This window comes from Salmo salar, chromosome 05, assembly GCF_965601325.2.
Source record: "Salmo salar chromosome 05, fSalSal1, whole genome shotgun sequence".
Classification (NCBI taxonomy): domain Eukaryota; kingdom Metazoa; phylum Chordata; class Actinopteri; order Salmoniformes; family Salmonidae; genus Salmo; species Salmo salar.
The window spans coordinates 2,572,266-2,598,462 of record NC_138295.1 but is presented as its reverse complement, the minus strand read 5'-3'; the positions used below and the strand labels follow the sequence as shown (position 1 = coordinate 2,598,462).

The 26,197-nt window shown below is 42.3% G+C and overlaps 1 protein-coding gene across 2 annotated transcripts; it reads right to left on the bottom strand.

Moving 5' to 3' along the window:
- Nucleotides 1–2,352: 2,352 nt before the first annotated feature.
- LOC106604100 (transcription termination factor 1) lies at nt 2,353–23,356 on the bottom strand. Of its 2 annotated transcripts, XM_082974997.1 has the most exons (12): nt 23,200–23,356; nt 16,632–17,769; nt 16,224–16,351; nt 13,746–13,931; nt 13,510–13,591; nt 13,211–13,341; nt 12,873–13,068; nt 8,839–8,931; nt 6,062–6,127; nt 5,633–5,718; nt 5,094–5,197; nt 2,353–4,733 (listed from the first exon to the last, which is right to left on the bottom strand). In XM_082974997.1, exons 2-12 carry the CDS (start codon nt 17,519–17,521, stop codon nt 4,659–4,661), a joined length of 2,037 nt encoding a protein of 678 aa, XP_082831123.1. In that variant the 5' UTR covers nt 17,522–17,769; nt 23,200–23,356; the 3' UTR covers nt 2,353–4,658. The 2 variants fall into 2 exon arrangements, with proteins under 2 accessions (XP_082831123.1, XP_045573763.2); XM_045717807.2 differs by having other exon boundaries at nt 2,353–5,197.
- Nucleotides 23,357–26,197: the final 2,841 nt, after the last annotated feature.

The following is a 26,197-nucleotide window of genomic DNA, read 5'->3' as shown; positions in this document are numbered from 1 at the left end:
CAACTTTGATGTAATGTCCTTAAAACAAGTCAAAATGAGGCTCAGTAGTGTGTGTTGCCTCCACGTGCCTGTATGACCTCCCTACAACGCCTGGGCATGCTCCTGATGAGGTGGCGGATGGTCTCCTGAGGGATCTCCTCCCAGACCTGGACTAAAGCATCCGCCAACTCCTGGACAGTCTGTGGTGCAACGTGGCGTTGGTGGATGGAGCGAGACATGATGTCCCAGATGTGCTCAATTGGATTCAGGTCTGGGGAACGGGCGGGCCAGTCCATAGCATCAATGCCTTCCTCTTGTAGGAACTGCTGACACACTCCAGCCACATGAGGTCTAGCATTGTCTTGCATTAGGAGGAACCCAGGGCCAACCGCACCAGCATATGGTCTCACAAGGGGTCTGAGGATCTCATCTCGATCCCTAATGGCAGTCAGGCTACCTCTGGCGAGCACATGGAGGGCTGTGCGGCCCCCCAAAGAAATGCCACCCCACACCATGACTGACCCACCGCCAAACCGGTCATGCTGGAGGATGTTGCAGGCAGCAGAACGTTCTCCACGGCGTCTCCAGACTCTGTCACGTCTGTCACGTGCTCAGTGTGAACCTGCTTTCATCTGTGAAGAGCACAGGGCGCCAGTGGCGAATTTGCCAATCTTGGTGTTCTCTGGCAAATGCCAAACGTCCTGCACAGTGTTGGGCTGTAAGCACAACCCCCACCTGTGGACGTCGGGCCCTCATACCACCCTCATGGAGTCTGTTTCTGACCGTTTGAGCAGACACATGCACATTTGTGGCCTGCTGGAGGTCATTTTGCAGGGCTCTGGCAGTGCTCCTCCTGCTCCTCCTTGCACAAAGGCGGAGGTAGCGGTCCTGCTGCTGGGTTGTTGCCCTCCTACGGCCTCCTCCACGTCTCCTGATGTACTGGCCTGTCTCCTGGTAGCGCCTCCATGCTCTGGACACTACGCTGACAGACACAGCAAACCTTCTTGCCACAGCTCGCATTGATGTGCCATCCTGGATGAGCTGCACTACCTGAGCCACTTGTGTGGGTTGTAGACCCCGTCTCATGCTACCACTAGAGTGAAAGCACCGCCAGCATTCAAAAGTGACCAAAACATCAGCCAGGAAGCATAGGAACTGAGAAGTGGTCTGTGGTCCCCACCTGCTGAACCACTCCTTTATTGGGGGTGTCTTGCTAATTGCCTATAATTTCCACCTGTTGTCTATTCCATTTGCACAACAGCATGTGAAATGTATTGTCAATCAGTGTTGCTTCCTAAGTGGACAGTTTGATTTCACAGAAGTGTGATTGACTTGGAGTTACATTGTGTTGTTTAAGTGTTCCCTTTATTTTTTTGAGCAGTATATATATACACTGAGATCATATGACACTTAAAGTCCACCTGTGTGCAATCTAACTAATTATGTGACTTCTGAAGGTAATTGGTTGCACCAGATCTTATTTTGGGGCTTCATAGGAAAGGGGGTGAATACATATGAACTCACTTTTCCGTATTTGTTTTTCTTCAAATAATTTTTAAACAAGTAACTTTTTTCATTTCACTTCACGAATTACTATTTTGTATTTGTCCATTACATGAAATCCAAATAACAATCCATTATATTACAGGTTGGAAAGCAACAAAATAGGAAAAAACGCCGAAGGGGATGAATACTTTTGCATGGCACTGTAGGTGTTACTAATGTGGGAAGTTTATGATTTTCTTTCTATGACAAAATGATGTTTGATCAAAAGTTGTAAAGATCTTTAGTTGGTTGGCTTGCTATTGTTAGCAAACATGGCTAGCCTTTTCCTCGACTATAATAGAAAATACATCATCCTCTGGTGAAGACGGCATGGTACCTCCTCGTCCAAGCCATTCTTCTCGTCGTCCATTCTCCTCGTCCAAGCCCTTATTTTCATCGTCCATTCTCCGAGTTGTCGTCCGTCATGTTGAATGCAGTTTTGGGCTGAATCGAGAAGAAACTTACAGCACCCCTACAGTTGACCAATCACAGACAAAGGGGCATAGACTTCCGCCACCGACCTTCGACTTGCCTCAAGAAAATTGTTGGTGAGCAACCGAGACAAAAAAAACCTTGCTGAAGACCAAAGTGAACCAAAAAGTCAACATTTCGACATACTACTAAAAGCAAAAAAAACTTTTTACGAACTGTTTTGGATGAGAAGCAAGACACCTTTAGAAGCCAAGCATAATGCTTTGTGTGTATAAAGCATAGCCTACCAGATACCATCACAAGAGCAGAATATACTAAATATGTAGGTATTACACGACGGTCCAACCACCATCTTCTAATTAACGTCACTTTGTTAGCCAAAACAAACAAATAAAGGCATAAAAACACCACACATTATTTAATCATTACACAACTCTTATCCAAATTATATTAGCGCACATCTGTGTCGCTCTATGAAGTGACCATCGTCCGACCAACAGATTAACACAGGACCTCTAAAAATAAATCCACAATATTTGTTTTTTTATTTAACCTTTAAACAGATTGAGATTTTTTTTAAATCTATTTACAAGAGAGCCCTGTACACATTACAATAAAAACATGTGTATAAAATATAATTCAGCACACAATAAACATGAATAAAAGCAATCACATTCAACTACATAGAGGTCCTAAATCAATCATTTCAACTGCCTGAGTGGCACCAGCACATGTAACTGCAGTGAACTCTGCAGATTGTTCCACAAATTAGGGGCAACAAAAAAAACAACGCAGTTTTTCCCAAATCTGGAATGTATCTCCAGTGTTATCCATTTCCTGTGAACGGGTTTGGAAACTTGTGATTCTTAACTTAATTAATAAAGTTACATATAGAGAGAGTTTGTCAGATTGCTTTGTAAATAAAAAGAGAATGCAGCGCTCTTACAGACAGAGAGGTCCATCCCACATTTTATACATAATACATAATGAGTCCTAAAATTTTCCCCTGCGATAAAACGTATTGCGGATTGGTAGACTGCGTCCAAGGGTTTTAAAAAACAGAGGTTGCCTGTAAAAAAAAAATATCACCAAAATCCAATACAGGGAGAATCGTTGTTTGAACAATCTTTCTCCTGTTTTTAATACTAAGGCATGATTTATTTCAATATATAAAAAAAAAACAATCTTGGATCTTAGCTTCTAAGTCAAATTTTCTATATGAGTTACGAAGGACAACTTGTCATCAATCCAGACACCCAGGTACTGATATTGAGAAACAACTTCAATTTAGGCTCCATTTATAGCACAGATATGCAGGTCTTCAGGGTTAACATTTCGTGACCTAGAGAACAGCATGAGCTTGGTTTTACTTGGTATTTAACACTAATTTAAGATCTGTAAGTGATTTCTGAATTGAATCAAAGTCATGTTGAAGTTCATGAATGGCCTGCTGCACCGAGGTGTTACAGGAATACAAAACTGTGTCATTGAGAGGAATGTTACAAGTATTAACAGTGTTTCTTATGTCATTAATATACAAAGTGAATAATAATGGACCCAAAATAGAACCCTGAGGAACACCTTTTTGAATCTCAAGACATTCAGATTTAACCCCATCTATCAAGATGGCCTGAGTTTTGTCACTAAGATAATTCAGATTAAACCCCCATCTATCAAGATGGCCTGAGTTCTGTCGCTGAGATAATTCAGATTTAACCCCCATCTATCCAGATGGTCTGAGTTCTGTCGCTGAGATAATTCAGATTTAACCCCCATCTATCCAGATGGTCTGAGTTCTGTCGCTAAGATAATTCAGATTTAACCCCCATCTATCCAGATGGTCTGAGTTCTGTCGCTAAGATAATTCAGATTTAACCCCCATCTATCCAGATGGCCTGAGTTTTGTCACTAAGATAATTCAGATTTAACCCCCATCTATCCAGATGGTCTGAGTTCTGTCGCTGAGATAATTCAGATTTAACCCCCATCTATCCAGATGGTCTGAGTTCTGTCGCTGAGATAATTCTGAAACCATAAACAGGCTGTATATCCCAGGTCTACTCATGATCATTTCTTCAGTAAAACAGAATAATCAACAGTCTCTCAAGTCTTTGACAGGTCAATAAACAAAGCAGCACAGATCTCTTTTTAGCATCCAAGTCATTGACAAGATCATTAACAACTAGCCTGGCTGCTGTGGTAGTACTATGCCCAGGTCTAAAAACGGATTGGTTTATATTAAGAATACAATTATCAGATTTTTTTTTTTTAAAGGAACAAAATTGTACATTAACCAAGGATTAAAGAATCTTAGTTAAACAAGGTAGTCTTGAAAAGTTGTCAAGATTATTTGTATCCCCAACCTTATGGAGTGGAAGCACATACTTCCTGATAACAATGTTACATAAAAAACGTGGGCTACTAATCCAGCAATAAGGGGTGGGATGTACACATAAGCAGACCAGTCTTCAAATGATCAGCCCCTGGGGATTTTTTAATGTCTAATGTTAACAAAGCATCCAGGACTTCTTTATTAGTGAATTTGCGAAAAGGAAAACTCCCGACCAGCATTTTCACCATCTAGATCCAAAATACTCTTTTCAAAAGCTGGCTTTTAAAATACATCCAAAAAAATAAAGCTTGCAGAGATAAAAAAAAAAAAAGATTGATAATCAACTGTTCTGAACCTCGCTGTAATAATCTCAGTCGTCCTCAGTTTCAAAGATCTCTGAGAGCAGGAAGAGTTCTTGTGGATCGTCTCTGGACTCAGTCTGAACCTGGTGGAGATCTCTGGACTCGTTCTCCCCTGACTCAGTCTGAACCTGGTGGAGATCTCTGGACTCGTTCTCCCCTGACTCAGTCTGAACCTGGTGGAGATCTCTGGACTCGTTCTCCCCTGACTCAGTCTGAACCTGGTGGAGATCTCTGGACTCGTTCTCCCCTGACTCAGTCTGAACCTGGTGGAGATCTCTGGACTCGTTCTCCCCTGACTCAGTCTGAACCTGGTGGAGATCTCTGGACTCGTTCTCCCCTGACTCAGTCTGAACCTGGTGGAGATCTCTGGACTCGTTCTCCCCTGACTCAGTCTGAACCTGGTGGAGATCTCTGGACTCGTTCTCCCCTGACTCAGTCTGAACCTGGTGGAGATCTCTGGACTCGTTCTCCCCTGACTCAGTCTGACTGTGTCGGAGGAGCTCTTCAAACTTGGGCAGAACACTACTGTACAGAAAATCAATGATCTCTGAAAATAAAACACATATACATTAAATCAGTAAATGTGTCCAGAAAACAACAAGATTCTTCCTCAAAGCATCATTATATTTGAAGGGGATTTCCAAATAAAAACATTTTTTGGGGGGGGGGGGGCAATCGATGTTTTTACATGTGATCACACGTGGCACTTTCTTAGGAGCATTTCATCTCTTTCAGAATCTAGAAACACGTCATAATTTACACACAGAAGTAGACTTGTATAGCGCTGGAGATGAACAGGAGGTTAAAAAAACAAAAAACATGCAGTCCAGATGGAGCTAGCTTATCACTTCCAAGGGACAGGAAGTGATGTCACCGGAACACTGATCATAGTGACTTGCACTCAACTATTCTAAATGCATACCTCCAACCTAAAAACATAAAGATAGACAAAAACGTCTGTATGACAGCAGCTTATACCTACCACAGAAAGACATGGTCTGCTGCAACGGGACTTTGGCTACTTTCAGCTTGTGGTAGTGCATCTGTACGTAGCAAGGAGTAACACCCCTTCGAAACATGAGAGAAATATTAGCACACTGTCTTCCTACACACATAAAACCACAATGACCCTGCCATTGTGCTGCTGTACTTCTCAGTCCTGGAAGATAGAAAACAAAGGCTGTGCTTGGTAATGTACAGATTCCCCCCCCCCCCCCCTTTTTTTCTTCCACGATTATCGAACGAGTTCGTAGACGATTAAAAACATCGGTGTTGCGTTAAAAGAGATTTGAGAATCGAAACGTAAACACTAACATAATACAAACCTCCGTCAGTGAAAATGTCATTAATAATAAAAAATGCAACATTGTCTAAAACGAAGTATAATCTGTGTATAATAACAACCTCTTACCCAATTGTGTTAGCAATTTCTTCCCAGTCAACATCTGTAGCATCTTCCACCTGCATGGCGTTCAACCTGAAAAAGGTCAAAATTACACGGAATCAACATGGGCAAAATACAAAATGGTGGACCGTGCCAGTTTCATATGTCATTATGCCAAGAACAAAAATACTTCCATTGGCCCTGTAAATCAGGACGATGCAGAATGTTAAAGCAGATGGTATATACTATTATTATAAGTCACTAAACTGGACTAATAAATCATATTATACCACATTAGTAAGTCACTGGACTAATAAATCATATTATACCACATTAGTAAGTCACTGGACTAATAAATCATATTATACCTCATTAGTAAGTCACTGGACTAATAAATCATATTATACAACATTAGTAAGTCACTGGACTAATAAATCATATTATACCACATTAGTAAGTCACTGGACTAATAAATCATATTATACCACATTAGTAAGTCACTGGACTAATAAATCATATTATACCACATTAGTAAGTCACTGGGCTAATAAATCATATTATACCACATTAGTAAGTCACTGGACTAATAAATCATATTATACCACATTAGTAAGTCACTGGACTAATAAATCATATTATACCTCATTAGTAAGTCACTGGACTAATAAATCATATTATACCTCATTAGTAAGTCACTGGGCTAATAAATCATATTATACCTCATTAGTAAGTCACTGGGCTAATAAATCATATTATACCACATTAGTAAGTCACTGGACAAAAAAAATCATATTATACCTCATTAGTAAGTCACTGGACTAATAAATCATATTATACCACATTAGTAAGTCACTGGGCTAATAAATCATATTATACCACATTAGTAAGTCACTGGGCTAATAAATCATATTATACCACATTAGTAAGTCACTGGGCTAATAAATCATATTATACCTCATTAGTAAGTCACTGGACTAATAAATCATATTATACCACATTAGTAAGTCACTGGACTAATAAATCATATTATACCACATTAGTAAGTCACTGGACTAATAAATCATATTATACCTCATTAGTAAGTCACTGGGCTAATAAATCATATTATACCTCATTAGTAAGTCACTGGGCTAATAAATCATATTATACCACATTAGTAAGTCACTGGACTAATAAATCATATTATACCACATTAGTAAGTCACTGGACTAATAAATCATATTATACCTCATTAGTAAGTCACTGGGCTAATAAATCATATTATACCTCATTAGTAAGTCACTGGGCTAATAAATCATATTATACCTCATTAGTAAGTCACTGGACTAATAAATCATATTATACCTCATTAGTAAGTCACTGGACTAATAAATCATATTATACCTCATTAGTAAGTCACTGGGCTAATAAATCATATTATACCTCATTAGTAAGTCACTGGGCTAATAAATCATACTATACCTCATTAGTAAGTCACTGGACTAATAAATCATATTATACCTCATTAGTAAGTCACTGGGCTAATAAATCATATTATACCTCATTAGTAAGTCACTGGGCTAATAAATCATATTATACCTCATTAGTAAGTCACTGGGCTAATAAATCATATTATACCTCATTAGTAAGTCACTGGGCTAATAAATCATATTATACCTCATTAGTAAGTCACTGGGCTAATAAATCATATTATACCTCATTAGTAAGTCACTGGGCTAATAAATCATATTATACCTCATTAGTAAGTCACTGGGCTAATAAATCATATTATACCTCATTAGTAAGTCACTGGGCTAATAAATCATATTATACCTCATTAGTAAGTCACTGGACTAATAAATCATATTATACCTCATTAGTAAGTCACTGGACTAATAAATCATATTATACCTCATTAGTAAGTCACTGGACTAATAAATCATATTATACCTCATTAGTAAGTCACTGGGCTAATAAATCATATTATACCTCATTAGTAAGTCACTGGGCTAATAAATCATATTATACCTCATTAGTAAGTCACTGGACTAATAAATCATATTATACCTCATTAGTAAGTCACTGGACTAATAAATCATATTATACCACATTAGTAAGTCACTGGGCTAATAAATCATATTATACCTCATTAGTAAGTCACTGGGCTAATAAATCATATTATACCTCATTAGTAAGTCACTGGGCTAATAAATCATATTATACCTCATTAGTAAGTCACTGGGCTAATAAATCATATTATACCTCATTAGTAAGTCACTGGGCTAATAAATCATATTATACCTCATTAGTAAGTCACTGGGCTAATAAATCATATTATACCTCATTAGTAAGTCACTGGACTAATAAATCATATTATACCACATTAGTAAGTCACTGGGCTAATAAATCATATTATACCTCATTAGTAAGTCACTGGGCTAATAAATCATATTATACCTCATTAGTAAGTCACTGGGCTAATAAATCATATTATACCTCATTAGTAAGTCACTGGGCTAATAAATCATATTATACCACATTAGTAAGTCACTGGGCTAATAAATCATATTATACCTCATTAGTAAGTCACTGGGCTAATAAATCATATTATACCTCATTAGTAAGTCACTGGGCTAATAAATCATATTATACCTCATTAGTAAGTCACTGGGCTAATAAATCATATTATACCTCATTAGTAAGTCACTGGGCTAATAAATCATATTATACCTCATTAGTAAGTCACTGGGCTAATAAATCTTCAAAAGAAAATAAACAATTCTACAATAGCATATATTCAATAAAGAAATCTTCACAAAACTCACGCTTTGATCAAATCCACTTTAGCCTTTAAGGTTTTCACACCTCCGCTGAATACTGGTTGTCCATACGCCATTTTGTGTGCCATAACACCCAACCTGGAAAAGGAGAAGAGATACCTCAAAAGACAATGTTCTGAATCTGAACGCTTGTGGAAACAAAACAAGGGTGACATTGTCATAGTGCACGAATTGTGCAACGTGCAAAAGAACAATTTGAGTTATAAAGGACACGACTATTTACCTAGAGTTTAGCGAGCAATTAATTCATCTGGGGTTAACTAACTTTGTGTAAGATATATTAAATCATTTCTGCTAATATATATAATAATATCCCTGTTTAACATAGATAACATAGAATCCTAACAGTGCCTATTCCATAAGGTTGACTGGTCAAAAGATAAATATTAGCATGTCTGTCATCTGGCTATGGCAGAAGTTTGATGTACAGTGCCTACGGAAAGTATTCAGACCCCTTGACTTTTTCCCCACATTGTTACCTTACAGCCTCATTCTAAAATTACTTTGAAATCTTTTCCCCCCCCTCAGTCTACACACAATACCCCCTAATGACATCACAATACCCCCTAATGACATCACAATACCCCCTAATGACATCACAATACCCCCTAATGACATCACAATACCCCATAATGACAAAGCAAAAACAGCTTTTTTAGAAATGTATCCCATTCTGTTCTGCAGATCCTCTCAAGCTCTGTCAGGTTGGATGGGGAGCGTCGCTACACAGCTATTTTCAGGTCTCTCCAGAGATGTTAGATCAGGTTCAAGTCAGGGCTCTAGCTGGGCCACTCAAGGACATTCAGACTTGTCCCGAAGCCACTCCTGCGTTGTCTTGGCTGTGTGCTTAGGGTCATTGTCCTGTTGAAAGGTCAACCTTCGCCCCAGTCGGAGGTCCTGAGCGCTCTGGAGGAGGTTTTCATCAAGGATCTCTGTACTTTGCCCCGTTCATCTTTCCCTCGATCCCGACAAGTTTTCCAGTCCCTGCCACTGAATAACATCCCCACATCATGATGGTGCCACCACCATGCTTCACCGTAGGGATGCTGCCACCACCATGCTTCACCGTAGGGATGGTGCCAGGTTTCCTCCAGATGTGACGCTTGACATTCAGGCCAAAGAGTTCAATCTTGGTTTCATCAGACCAGACAATCTTGTTTCTCACAGTCAGAACCCTTTAGGTGCCTTTTGGAAACTCCAAGCGGGCTGTCATGTACCTTTTACTGAGGAGTGGCTTCCGTCTGGCCACTCTACCATAAAGGCCTGATTGGTGAAGTGCTGCAGAGATGGTTGTCCTTCTGGAAGGTTCTCCCATCTCCACAGAGGAACTCTGGAGCTCTGTCAGAGTGACCATCGGGTTCTTGGTCACCTTCCTGACCAAGGCCTTTCTACCCTGATTGCTCAGTTTGGCCGGGCGGACAGTTCTAGGAAGAGTCTTGGTGGTTCCAAACTTCTTCCATTTAAGAAAGATGGAGGCCACTGTGTTCTTGGGGACCTTCAATGCTGCAGACATTTTTTGGTACCCTTCCCCAGATCTGTGCCTCGACACAATCCTGTCTGAGCTCTACGGACAATTCCTTCGACCTCATGGCCTGGATTTTGCTCTGACATGCACTGTCAACTGTGGGATGTTATATAGACAGGTGTGTGCCTTTCCAAATCATTTATAATCAAACTTTATTTGTCACCGAATTCCACAAGGGGTGGACCTTACCGTGAAATGCTTACTTACAAGCCCTTAACCAACAATGCAGTTCAAGAAAGAGGTAAGAAAATATTTAGCAAATAAACTAAAGTAAGAAATTATAAAAAGTAACAATAGCGAAGCTATATACAGGGCAAGAGTCAATGTGGAGGGGTACAGGTTAGAGGTAATTTGTACATATAGGGTAAAGTGACTATGCATAGGTAATAAACAGAGTAGCAGCAGTGTAAAAAACAAATAGAGGGGGAGGGGGGGTCAATGTAAATAGTCCAGGTGGCCATTTGACTAATTGTTCAGCAGTCTGATGTCTTGGGGGCAGAAGCTGTTAAGGAGCCTCTTGGACCTAGATTTGGCGCTCTGGTACCGCTTGCCGTGCGGAAGCAGAGAGAACAGTCTATGACTAGGGTGACTGGAGTCTTTGACAATGTTTTAGGCCTTCCTCTGACACCGCCTGGTATAGAGGTCCTGGATGGCAGGAAGCTTGGCCCCAGTGATGTACTGGGCCGTACACACTACCCTCTGTAGCGAATTGCGGTTTGAGGCCGAGCAGTTGCCATACCAGGCGGTGATGTAACCGGTCAGGATGCTCTCAATGGTGCAGCTGTAGGACCTTTTGAGGATCTGGGGACCCATGCCAAATCTTATCATTCTCCTGAGGGGGAATAGGCTTTGTCGTGCCCTCTTCACGACTGTCTTGGTGTGTTTGGACCATGATAGGTTGTTGGTGATGTGGACACCAAGGAACTTGAAACTCTTGACCCCCTCCACTACAGCCCCGTCGATGAGAATGGGGGCGTGCTCGGTCCACCTTTTCCTGTAGTCCACAATCATCTCCATAGTCTTGCTCACATTGAGGGAGAGGTTGTTGTCCTGGCACCACACTGCCAGGTCTCTGACCTCCTCCCTATAGGCTGTCTCATCGTTGTCGGTGATCAGGCCTACCACTGTTGTGTTGTCAGCAAACTTAATGATGGTGTTGGAGTCGTGCCTGAGGGGCCCCAGTGTTGAGGATCAGCGTGGCAGATGTGTTGTTACCTACCCTCACCACCTGGGGGCGGTCCGTCAGGAAGTCCAGGATCCAGTTGCAGAGGGATGTGTTTAGTCCCAGGGTCCTTTGCTTAGTGATGAGCTTTGAGGGCACAATGGTGCTGAACGCTGAGCTGTAGTCAATGAACAGCATTCTCACATTGGTGTTCCTTTTGTCCAGGTGGGGAAGGGCAGTGTGGAGTGTGATTGAGATTGCAACATCTGTGGATCTGTTGGGGCGGTAAGCGAATTGGAGTGGGTCTAGGGTCTGGGGTTTCGGTCAGGAAAATGTTGAAAATGTCAGTGAAGACACATGCTAGTTGGTCCACACATGCTCTGAGTACACGTCCTGGTAATCCATCTGGCTCCCCGGCGGCAATCAGTTGAATTTATCACAGGTGGACTCCAATCAAACTGTAGAAACATCTTCAGGATGATCAATGGAAACAGGATGCACCTGAGCTCAATTTACAGTCTCATAGCAAAGGGTATGAATACTTATGTAAATAAGGTATTTCATATTTTCGCAAAAATGTCTGAATTTTATTGTGTATAGATAGATATATTTTTTTATTTAATCCATTTTAGAATAAGAAAGTGGAAAAAGTCTGAATATTTTCCCAATGGACTGTCTATAGCCGTGTTATTTTCTACTTCCTGTATATAGCCGTGTTATTTTCTACTTCCTGTATATAGCCGTGTTATTTTCTACTTCCTGTATATAGCCGTGTTATTTTCTACTTCCTGTATATAGCCGTGTTATTTTCTACTTCCTGTATATAGCCGTGTTATTTTCTACTTCCTGTATATAGCCGTGTTATTTTCTACTTCCTGTATATAGCCGTGTTATTTTCGACTTCCTGTATATAGCCGTGTTATTTTCTACTTCCTGTATATAACCGTGTTATTTTTAGTCGTTATAGTTATTCACTGAGTATTTACTGCTTGTGTCACTATGTCTATTTTATCTTTAACTCCGCATGGTTGGAAAAGGACCCGTCAGACAGTATTATTTTAATCTGTTTTCTGACACATCCAATAGTCTCTTGACAGATTCTACGGTACAATTTATGTTTACAGTCTTGTCCATGAAAGATTAGTGAGCGATACATGAATACCAATTTCTTTATAACGCACATTGTTGAAGAAAAGTTTCAAATTAAATCACCCTGCAAGATCATAACGTATTTTACGGTAATTTCTGCACTTTGCATAATTATTTTTCAGTATGAAAATGTCGGCCATTTTTTATTTTATTTTTTTTCCCATGAAACCCTGTACTACACACCATTTCATTCTACACTGGTCCCGGTGGCGTGTCTTAACTCTCCGACATACATCTGTCCAGGGGATGTTGTTGTACAGCTTGTCTTTCCTGATGGTGGCAGGTCCTCTGCCAGGCTCCACCTGTCCCAGCAGGTGGTCTCGCACGGCTTCCATAAGTCTCTTCAGTTCATCCTCGCTCCAAGGACCTAAGTTTGCGACTGAAAAACAACACACCAAACAAAGCGAGACCGTTGTTCAGACAACGCTGGTAACAAAACGTCCACAAAAAGAAGTGAAGCAGGATGTCAAGGTAAAGGATCAAGAATCATTATATTTAATTCAAAGTTCCAAATGACTTACAAATCTGAGAAAAACGCTTCCTAAGGGGCGTTTCGCTCCGACCAGTCAACTGCGAGATCTTCACCCAATTGTTGCCGTGCAACGTCTGCAGTTTCTTCAAAGAGTAAAGTTCATCTTCGCTGAACCTTCTTCTAAAAAGTCATAGAAACATTCAAGTAAAAAAAACACGGTATAACGAGCTTCATGTCAGGAAAAACGGCACAGTTGTGAGTTCCAATTCAATATCACAATGTTTTTGTACACAGTCAAAGCCGATTATTACCGTTGACAGTTCCTTAAAGTAACTAGCTCAGTCTTACCTGCCCTTGTAACTGCTGCCATCAAACATTTTCCTCCCACCACGACTATAGATCTTATGCCAAGGCCTTGGGATTCCTTCAGCTGGAACAGGTTAGAGAGAGGGGAGATCAGTTTTCTGGGAAATTCCTTAGCAATACTTATTTACCACTGTAGACAATGCTAAAGACAAGGGATATAAACGTGGGGATGAAACGTTATCTGTTATCGTTACGAAGCTGGCTAGAATACACCGCACCTATTCTTTCATGGAATCTGTGATGACTCTTCAACCTTCGGATTCTTGTCATTTCGTCTTTGTAGCGCTTTGTATGGAAGAGTTTAGCAGCGTTCTCAATCCCTGTGAGAGCCAGGAAGTCGTTGATGTTACTCATGAGTTGTTTGTTCTCCTGTGCGCTGTATCGTCCAGTTCTCAGGGAAATGCCTGGAAAAGAGAGAAGATTACAGAGGCTTAACCTAGGGCTCCAGGCTAGCACGGTAACCTAGGGCTCCAGGCTAGCACGGTAACCTAGGGCTCCAGGCTAGCACGGTAACCAGGCTAGCACGGTAACCTAGGGCTCCAGGCTAGCACGGTAACCTAGGGCTCCAGGCTAGCACGGTAACCTAGGGCTCCAGACTAGCACGGTAACCAGACTAGCACGGTAACCTAGGGCTCCACACTAGCACGGTAACCAGACTAGCACGGTAACCAGACTAGCACGGTAACCTAGGGCTCCAGACTAGCACGGTAACCAGACTAGCACGGTAACCTAGGGCTCCAGACTAGCACGGTAACCTAGGGCTCCAGACTAGCACGGTAACCAGACTAGCACGGTAACCTAGGGCTCCACACTAGCACGGTAACCAGACTAGCACGGTAACCAGACTAGCACGGTAACCTAGGGCTCCAGACTAGCACGGTAACCAGACTAGCACGGTAACCAGGCTAGCACGGTAACCTAGGGCTCCAGGCTAGCATGGTAACCTAGGGCTCCAGACTAGCACGGTAACCTAGGGCTCCAGGCTAGCACGGTAACCTAGGGCTCCAGGCTAGCACGGTAACCTAGGGCTCCAGGCTAGCACGGTAACCAGGCTAGCACGGTAACCTAGGACTCCAGGCTAGCACGGTAACCAGGCTAGCACGGTAACCTAGGGCTCCAGACTAGCACGGTAACCTAGGGCTCAAGACTAGCACGGTAACCAGGCTAGCACGGTAACCTAGGGCTCCAGGCTAGCACGGTAACCAGGCTAGCACGGTAACCAGACTAGCACGGTAACCTAGGGCTCAAGACTAGCACGGTAACCAGGCTAGCACGGTAACCTAGGGCTCCAGGCTAGCACGGTAACCAGGCTAGCACGGTAACCTAGGGCTCCAGGCTAGCACGGTAACCTAGGGCTCCAGGCTAGCACGGTAACCAGACTAGCACGGTAACCAGGCTAGCACGGTAACCTAGGGCTCCAGGCTAGCACGGTAACCAGACTAGCACGGTAACCAGACTAGCACGGTAACCTAGGGCTCCAGACTAGCACGGTAACCAGGCTAGCACGGTAACCTAGGGCTCCAGACTAGCACGGTAACCTAGGGCTCAAGACTAGCACGGTAACCAGGCTAGCACGGTAACCTAGGGCTCCAGGCTAGCACGGTAACCAGGTTAGCACGGTAACCTAGGGCTCCAGGCTAGCACGGTAACCAGGTTAGCACGGTAACCTAGGGCTCCAGGCTAGCACGGTAACCTAGGGCTCCAGGCTAGCACGGTAACCTAGGGCTCCAGGCTAGCACGGTAACCTAGGGCTCCAGGCTAGCACGGTAACCTAGGGCTCCAGGCTAGCACGGTAACCAGACTAGCACGGTAACCAGGCTAGCACGGTAACCTAGGGCTCCAGACTAGCACGGTAACCAGGCTAGCACGGTAACCAGACTAGCACGGTAACCAGACTAGCACGGTAACCTAGGGCTCCTGACTCCAAACTGTTCTCCTGTAACACTGGTACTTTTTCAGTTGGTGGCACCAGCCCATGATTTGGTCGCACCCAAATAAAAAATGCATGATTCAGGATATTTTGATGTGTAACCTAATCCAGTGATGCATTGTGGGTTGACAATTAGGCTATAGTTGTTATATTTGACTGTTAAAAATAGGGCTCCAGAACATTCTGAATTGTCTTTTTTTTTTTTTCTCAATAGAGATGAATTTGCCGACATCTTTATGTGAACTAATATCATAGGCTGATTTATGTGTGTCTAATCCACCACCTGAGTAAGAGGAAACTCAAAACACAATGTCTCTAAAACATAATACCCACAAAATATAGGACATTTTGAGTAAGGTGGGTGTAGATTGTCCAGCTCACACCAATGCGACAAATTAAAAAATAAATGTAACTGGCATATCCAAGTCTAAATCTTGCTGTTTGCAGACGGCTTTAGGGTGTCAAAACGTGACTAAATGATGTCAGTCTGGAACTCTGGTTTAACCCATTGGGTCTAAATGATAATACATTCAGTCAGCGGGTCAAAACACTAAATGTGGATTCATGTTTTTAAGGGAGAAAAAAAAATGTAAGAAAAAAAAAGCTACAAAAAAGAAATATCTCAATTATCCTTTTTTTCCCCCCGGAGGCAATCATTTTCTCAAACATCTCTCAACACAGTAACATAACATTGCTTACACGTGGACATGTTAGCTACATCATCCTACGATAAACACCATGAGGGTTTTAAAAAGAATAAACCTACCTTGTCTTCGGAATTCCTTGAATCGATCAAGATCATACTTGATCATCACTCTGATCTTCAAAACAGACAGAGACTCAACATTGGGAACAAACTCTTTGAGCTCGTTCATAGCCCTCCATTCGCTTTCACTGTAACACAGAGAGGGGAGAAATATCGAAATAACATAACATCTAAAACATCTGTTTTTGAAACCTCTAAGTTGACAGGGCAGGACAGAAACACCTCCTCTCTGCACAGAAAGAGTTTTCAGATTAAATACTGGTACACAGCACAATGATTCACAAATGTCTGGTTTTCACCAGCAAATCCTACTGTCAATGTTCACTACCACCAATAAGGGAAATCACTCTTCAGAATATGCAAGATTCACACTTCAAAACAAATGTACGAGGTTCCTTTTCTACTGACCTTAGAGCTTTATCGTTTTGGATGCGTCGGCGGTGTTGAGCGCTTGTCTCAATCACGGTTGTATGGGGGCCATCTTCCCCCGTCTCAGATTCTGATCCAGCATCAGGAGTCCTGTTATCAGACTCAGAGGGGACACTGTCCATTCCCGCGTCGGACTCTCTGCAGCAATGTCTCTTTTTGCTCCTGCTGCCCTCTACAGCCCCTCCATCCGGTTGTGTTTTCAGCCTCGTCGTTGTTTTCCATTTTCTCTCAGTTTGTTCTAGAATACCTGGGAGCTCTGTTTCATCTGGACAAACGTTCAGTTGAATCTCTACAACTTTTTCCTTCTTTCGTTTCCTCTTCTCCTTTCCATTCTTCTGTAGCTCCGTTACCACACTTCCCCTTCCCTGAACCGCTATGATTTCAGGATCATCTGCTAATCTTAAAACTGTCTGACGGCTTTCCGCTCCCTCTTCAAGCTCCGTTTGTCTGTTCTTGTGTTTCTTCTTACTCTTTCTGGCTTCCTCTGGCACCTTTACATCTGAGACATCTACTGCAGACGCTGAGAGGCCACTGTCCATCCTCTCTTCTGTCTCTCTGTCATTCCGGTTTTTCTTTTTCTTCCAGCTACTCGTCGCCTCCTCAGCGACAGTCACTCCATCGTCTCCCACGCGTTTGTGTGTGAAGATAGTTAGACTTTTTTTCTTTGTTCTCCCTTCAATTCGTTCCTCAGGATCTGGGACCTCCATTTCAGCTTGAACATTAATCTGTTTCTCATTCTCATTCTTCTTTTGCTTTTTACGTTTCTTTCTCTCTTTCTTCACCTCTTTCTCCAACTCTGTCACCGGTTGCTTTTTACGTTCAGTTAGTTCTTTATTCCTCTTCTCTCCCGTCAATTGGTGACCATCCATTTGATCCTCCTTAACGGTTCTTCCTGTTCCTGTTCAGAGGCCTTAGTCTTCTTTTATTCTTCTTCTTGAGGACGTTCTGCATCCCTCGACTGTGTCAGGTACGACAGATGAGAATAATTTGGGACCGTCTTCAAGTAAAAAGACGGGATGTTGGAAACATCTCAAGCGATAAGGGAATCTCAGTCGCCCCGTTCTGAGGGTGTTGTCGTCCCCAGCACGGTGGCAGCTGTTGAACCGATTTGCTCAATCTAATAAAACAGAAAGACGATATTAAACTAAACCGATTAAAACTAAATACTCTACGATTTACCACGGAGTTGATTGGCGACCAGCGCAGGCTGACTGGAGCTTCGATGTCAAATAAAATAACCAAAAACGACAGATTTTCACACACACACACACACACAGAGACACACGCGCACACACACACACACACACACACAGAGACACAGACACACGCACACACACACAGAGACACACACACACACACACACACACACACACACACACACACACACACACAGAGACACACGCACACACAGAGACACACGCACACACACACACACACGCACAGAGACACACACACACACACACACACACGCGCGCGCGCGCGCGCCTGACCAATGGAGCAGCTGCATCTTCACTTTCAAAATAGGGGTACATACGTATGTTTTTGTACCCCCCTCTTTTCGAGGAGAAAACTATCTCGATCCATTGGGTAATTTGTCATTTTGTTTTTGAGCTAGTCTGTATTCAAATAGATACAGTCCATTTTATATATGATATAATAACCAACAGATTGCATTTTGCCCCCGTCTCCTCATGATAAATGGTTATGCCCACTGGAAAGTTTTGCTACCCTCCCACCCACCACTGTTTTGAAACATATTACAATATACTGTTTACAACAAGTAGCCAGCTCATTAACAAACAAGCACACCAGGGAGAACGGTCGACACTTGTTATCACAGCTACAAAGTCATAAAGAACGGCCATTTTTTTTTTCTTTCTTTCTCTTCTTGAAATGTGATTTTAAACCTAACCATAACCCCTTACATTAACCACACTGCTAAGCTTATGCCTTAGCCTAACCTTAAATAAAGAAAACAAATATATATATATATATATTTTAACTTTGGGGCTGTGGTAACTAGTGTAAACCAGGGAGAACACAACAAGCATGGATGCAATAAGTGTAAAACACATTATCTAACTGGGGATAGCTAGCTAACATAATGTCACAAAGCATTATCTAACTGGGGATAGCGAGCTAACATAATGTCACAAAGCATTATCTAACTGGGGATAGCGAGCTAACATAATGTCACAAAGCATTATCTAACTGGGGATAGCGAGCTAACATAATGTCACAAAGCATTATCTAACTGGGGATAGCTAGCTAACATAATGTCACAAAGCATTATCTAACTGGGGATAGCTAGCTAACATAATGTCACAAAGCATTATCTAACTGGGGATAGCTAGCTAACATAATGTCACAAAGCATTATCTAACTGGGGATAGCTAGCTAACATAACGTCACAAAGCATTATCTAACTGGGGATAGCGAGCTAACATAATGTCACAAAGCATTATCTAACTGGGCATAGCGAGCTAACATAATGTCACAAAGCATTATCTAACTGGGGATAGCGAGCTAACATAATGTCACAAAGCATTATCTAACTGGGGATAGCGAGCTAACATAATGTCACAAAGCATTATCTAACTGGGGAGAGCTAGCTAACATAATGTCACAAAGCATTATCTAACTGGGGATAGCGAGCTAACATAATGTCACAAAGCATTATCTAACTGGGGATCGCGAGCTAACATAATGTCACAAAGCATTATCTAACTGGGGATAGCGAGCTAACATAATGTCACAAAGCATTATCTAACTGGGGATAGCGAGCTAACATAATGTCACAAAGCATTATCTAACTGGGGATCGTGAGCTAACATAATGTCACAAAGCATTATCTAACTGGGGATAGCGAGCTAACATAATGTCACAAAGCATTATCTAACTGGGGATAGCTAGCTAACATAATGTCACAAAGCATTATCTAACTGGGGATAGCTAGCTAACATAATGTCACAGAGCATTATCTAACTGGGGATAGCTAGCTAACATAATGTCACAGAGCATTATCTAACTGGGGATAGCTAGCTAACATAATGTCACAAAGCATTATCTAACTGGGGATAGCGAGCTAACATAATGTCACAAAGCATTATCTAACTGGGGATAGCGAGCTAACATAATGTCACAAAGCATTATCTAACTGGGGATCGCGAGCTAACATAATGTCACAAAGCATTATCTAACTGGGGATAGCGAGCTAACATAATGTCACAAAGCATTATCTAACTGGGGATCGCGAGCTAACATAATGTCACAAAGCATTATCTAACTGGGGATAGCGAGCTAACAATGTCACAAAGCATTATCTAACTGGGGATAGCGAGCTAACATAATGTCACAAAGCATTATCTAACTGGGGATCGTGAGCTAACATAATGTCACAAAGCATTATCTAACTGGGGATAGCGAGCTAACATAATGTCACAAAGCATTATCTAACTGGGGATAGCTAGCTAACATAATGTCACAAAGCATTATCTAACTGGGGATAGCTAGCTAACATAATGTCACAGAGCATTATCTAACTGGGGATAGCTAGCTAACATAATGTCACAAAGCATTATCTAACTGGGGATAGCTAGCTAACATAATGTCACAAAGCATTATCTAACTGGGGATCGTGAGCTAACATAATGTCACATAGCATTATCTAACTGGGGATAGCGAGCTAACATAATGTCACAAAGCATTATCTAACTGGGGATAGCGAGCTAACATAATGTCACAAAGCATTATCTAACTGGGGATAGCTAGCTAACATAATGTCACAAAGCATTATCTAACTGGGGATAGCTAGCTAACATAATGTCACAGAGCATTATCTAACTGGGGATAGCTAGCTAACATAATGTCACAAAGCATTATCTAACTGGGGATAGCTAGCTAACATAATGTCACAAAGCATTATCTAACTGGGGATCGTGAGCTAACATAATGTCACATAGCATTATCTAACTGGGGATAGCGAGCTAACATAATGTCACAAAGCATTATCTAACTGGGGATAGCGAGCTAACATAATGTCACAAAGCATTATCTAACTGGGGATAGCTAGCTAACATAATGTCACAAAGCATTATCTAACTGGGGATAGCTAGCTAACATAATGTCACAAAGCATGATACGCTAACATTCATTCTGAAATAACTTCATATTTCTTAGTTCTTCAGATATTAGTTTAGAAAGACTTGAAATTAGCATGGGAGCTAAGTAGCTAGCAAACAACCAGCTAGCTTCCTATTCCCACAAAATCACGCTGTGGGGATGTTTTTCAGCAGCAGGGACTGGGAGACTAGTCAGGATCGAGGGAAAGATGAACGGAGTGAAGTACAGAGAGATGTTTGATGAAAACCTGCTCCAGAGCACTCAGGATCTCAGACTGGGTTGAAGGTTCACCTTCCAACTGGACAACAACACTAATCACACAGCCAAGACAACGTAGGAGTGGCTTTGGGACAAGTGTCTAAATGTCCTTGAGTAGCCCAGCCAGAGCCTGGATTTATACCCAATCAAACATCTCTGGAGAGATCTGTAAATAGCTGTGCAGAGACTCTCCCCATCCAACCTGACAGAGCTTGAGAGGATCTGCAGAGAAGAATGGGAGAAATTCCCCAAATACAGATGTGCCAAGCTTGTAGCGTCATACCCAAGAAGACTCGAGGCTGTAATCGCTGCCAAAGGTGATTCAACAAAGTACTGAGTAAAGGGTCTGAATACTAATGTAAATATGATATTTTTTTAATGTTTAATACAGTTGCAAAAAAAAAAAAGGTTTTGCTTTGTCATTATGGGGTATTGTGTGGAGATTGAGGGATTTTTTTCCCCATCCATTTTAGAATAAGGCTGTAATGTAACAAAATGTGGAAAATTCAAGGGGTCTGAATACTTTCCGAAGGCCCTATATCTAACTGATGGGATATACAGGCTACATTCCTTGCCAAATGACAACGGGTTTCAACACAAATTTAAAAAATGGACTGGTGTGGTCCAACAACGAGCTGCTGTTTTGGAATAATTGCATCTCGTCTATTTTTTGTGCTTTGGCTACTTTGAGAACGGCTAGAGTTAGCCCAGGGGTTTGGCTACTTTGAGAACTGCTAGAGTTAGCCCAGGGGTTTGGCTACTTTGAGAACTGCTAGAGTTAGCCCAGGGGTTTGGCTACTTTGAGAACTGCTAGAGTTAGCCCAGGGGTTTGGCTACTTTGAGAACTGCTAGAGTTAGCCCAGGGGTTTGGCTACTTTGAGAACTGCTAGAGTTAGCCCAGGGGTTTGGCTACTTTGAGAACTGCTAGAGTTAGCCCAGGGGTTTGGCTACTTTGAGAACTGCTAGAGTTAGCCCAGGGGTTTGGCTACTTTGAGAACTGCTAGAGTTAGCCCAGGGGTTTGGCTACTTTGAGAACTGCTAGAGTTAGCCCAGGGGTTTGGCTACTTTGAGAACTGCTAGAGTTAGCCCAGGGGTTTGGCTACTTTGAGAACGGCTAGAGTTAGCCCAGGGGTTTGGCTACTTTGAGAACTGCTAGAGTTAGCCCAGGGGTTTGGCTACTTTGAGAACGGCTAGAGTTAGCCCAGGGGTTTGGCTACTTTGAGAACTGCTAGAGTTAGCCCAGGGGTTTGGCTACTTTGAGAACTGCTAGAGTTAGCCCAGGGCTTTGGCTACTTTGAGAACTGCTAGAGTTAGCCCAGGGGTTTGGCTACTTTGAGAACTGCTAGAGTTAGTCCAGGGGTTTGGCTACTTTGAGAACGGCTAGAGTTAGTCCAGGGGTTTGGCTACTTTGAGAACGGCTAGAGTTAGCCCAGGGGTTTGGCTATATAACCTGCCTAAACATAGACAGGTTCTGAAAATAGATAAAGACAACGAGCATATTTTAAATCAGAATCATTAAACCTAGTCACCAAACAGATGTTGTGTCCGTAATGAATCACCATGCTGCGTTCAATGTGGAATTGTCCATTTAGAAAAGTCTAAGTAACAGGTAGAATAAACTAAATCTAACAGATGTATATTGTAAAGATAGATTTTTGATTTGCAACACTGAAATAACATGTCTTTCAACCCCGTTTCAAATGATCACTGAGAATAACTTTCACACACAAGATGCGGATCACTTCGCCATGGCGTCTTCTTTCTATCTATTCTGTTATATTACATTATGGGTTTTCCTATAAAAGTTGTGTGTTGACTGAGATATGGACTCCGGATATAACAGCGTGTTGTCTGCTAAATGAACTAAAGGTTATATCACTGCTCAGCCAGAAACTTCTACAAACAACCTCCACATTGCTGAGGTTACTGCCTTTTTCAAGACTGATAATAACGGTTGCAATAAATCAATATTAAATTGTACTTTTTTAACTGAATAATATATATTAGCAATTAGGACTTGTTATCTGTAATGGTTATGATAAACGTGTATTTTTAATTATTCTAAATGTATTTTCTTGCGACAGGATTTTCAGACATACTCTGGCGCCCAGGCACACACGATAAAAAAACATTAGTTCACACATTCATGTAGGATCAGCATAACTACCTAGTTAGCTGGTCTGGTTAACTACCCGTCATAGTTCATTCGAAGACTCTAGCTTGCTAGCAAAATCAGCAAATCCGGAATAAAACTGGTAAAGAAGAACAAACAAGCATTCAGCTTAACGAACACACAGAGAACCAGTCAGTTTCACTCCGATGCTTCCTTCTTCTGTTTGATGCGGTAGCGGCCGGCCAGCCCATCCACAGGTCACAGCGCCCCCAGGTGGCCAGCCCATCCACAGGTCACAGCGCCCCCAGGTGGCCAGCCCATCCACAGGTCACAGCGCCCCCAGGTGGACGGGGTGGTACTATAACTTCTTCTGTTTGATGCGGTAGCGGCCGGCCAGCCCAGAGTCAGACCCACCAGTAATAATGTCAAGATAAATGACTACACTGTGAGGAAAGAAACAGTGTGATCCAGTATGATCATCTATTGAATGAACTGAATTGATAGACAACATATTATAACACAGGCGACTCTTGACAACTGCATCGGCTTGGGACTGATGTGACAACATGCATTAAAACCAGAGACTGCAGTCACTACAGTCCCTCATCCGGCAGTGATTGGGAGTCCCATAGGGCGCCGCGCAATATTGGCCCAGCGTCGTCCGGGTTTGGTCGGGGTAGGCCGTCATTGTAAATAAGAATTTTTTCTTAAACTGTCTTGCCTGTTAAAATAAAAAAAAATATTAAAATGTAAAGTGTCCGCACAAATGTGTTTACATTTCTGTTAGTGAACATTTCTCCTTTGCCAAGATAATCCATCCACATGACAGGTGTGGCATATCAAGAAGCTGATTAAACATTATGATCATTACACAGGTGCACCTTGTGCTGGGAGCAATAAAAGGCCACTCTAAAATGTGCAATGCCACAGATGTCTCATGTTTTGAAGGGAGCGTGCAATTGGCATGCTGACTGCAGGAATGTTCCCCCCCCCCTGAACTGTTACCAGAGAATTGAATGTTAATTTCTCTACCATAAACTGCATCCGTTGTTTTTAGAGAATTGACTGGTACGTCCAACCGGTCTCACAACCGCAGACCACGTGTATGGCGTTGTGTGGGGCGAGCGGTTTGCTGATGTCAGCGTTGTGAACAGACTGGGCCCCATGGTGGAGGTGGGGTTATGGTATGGGCCCTATGGTGGAGGTGGGGTTATGGTATGGGCCCCATGGTGGAGGTGGGGTTATGGTATGGGCCCCATGGTGGAGGTGGGGTTATGGTATGGGCCCCATGGTGGAGGTGGGGTTATGGTATGGGCCCCATGGTGGAGGTGGGGTTATGGTATGGGCCCCATGGTGGGGTTATGGTATGGGCCCCATGGTGGAGGTGGGGTTATGGTATGGGCCCCATGGTGGAGGTGGGGTTATGGTATGGGCCCCATGGTGGAGGTGGGGTTATGGTATGGGCCCCATGGTGGAGGTGGGGTTATGGTATGGGCCCCATGGTGGAGGTGGGGTTATGGTATGGGCCCCATGGTGGAGGTGGGGTTATGGTATGGGCCCCATGGTGGAGGTGGGGTTATGGTATGGGCCCCATGGTGGGGTTATGGTATGGGCCCCATGGTGGAGGTGGGGTTATGGTATGGGCCCCATGGTGGAGGTGGGGTTATGGTATGGGCCCCATGGTGGAGGTGGGGTTATGGTATGGGCCCCATGTTGGGGTTATGGTATGGGGCAGGCGTAAACTACGGACAACGAACACAATTGAATTTCTATCGATGGCAATTTGAATGCACAGAAATAACATGACGAGACTCATTTTTTTTTTTTTGTGACCAACAGATGCATATCTTTATTCCCAGTCATGTGAAATCCATAGATTAGGACCTAATGAATTTATTTCAATTGACTGATTTCCTCCATATGAACTATAACTCAGTTAAATCTATAAAATTGTTATATGCAGGCGTTTATATTTTGGTTCGGTATATATTCTTGTACAAATTGATGGGGATATTTGATGATGTCCTAGTCTGTCCGTCTCTTATTTCCGTGAGAGACGTTCCACATTCCAGCATTATTAATCTGTTTCTAATGCCGTGAACAGCAGACCTGCTGATTCCCATAATGCTCTGTACCGTTTTGATCATTACAGTATCTTTCTAATTAAATTAAAAATATATATATATATTTACACACATCACTTTATTTGTAACCCACAGCATAAAAAAAAAAAAAATAGATTTGGTTTCCGTCGCATTTTCAACTCTGATGGTTTTGTCATAGTGAATGTGCCCACTGTGGTCTTGGCACCTGCGCTCTGGCCTACAGCTTGCAGATACAGTGCAGGTATAACCTACTACATCATGAGATTAGTAGGACAAAAAGAGTGAGATCATTTTTTATTTATTTGTCAAACAGTAGCCAAGCAGCCATCATCCTCTCACCAAAAATAAGATTAGAAAGGAGCATTAAGATCACCCTGTGCCCTTTCACCCAGGGGCGAAAATCTGATATCAACTTTGGAGGGGACAATTACATGACATTTTCTCAAGAGCAATTCCTGAGGGGGACACCAAAAGTAGTGCTGTAACACATAGCCTACATTGTAATATGGTAAATGTATATTGAGGAACCAAAGAAATAAGGTGTTTGCCCGTACTCCTAACTACCGGTACCCAAAACTACACAACTAATCACAACAGCAATACCATTGCCTTTAACAAATCTTAGTTCAGTCACCAGTTTAAGTTGAGAGTGGGGGTATCCATGGCATTTTCCAATTATGTTCCTATTTTACAAGTCCAAAAAATTGAGAACCTTTCATAATGTTGCCAAACAAAGACTCAACAAACTTACCTGAGACTCCCTGTCTCTGCCAGTCTGTCCCTGCATATCTGTCCCCAACTCTGCTGTCTGTGTGCCATCTGTTGCCTGCTCTGCCTAATGACATCAGTGAAACATTTCCATTAGAATTTCATTTCTTTCTTATGAACATTTTATCAACTAGTCTTTGAGATATTAGGCTACTCGGGTTCTTACTTTGCGTTTTGGT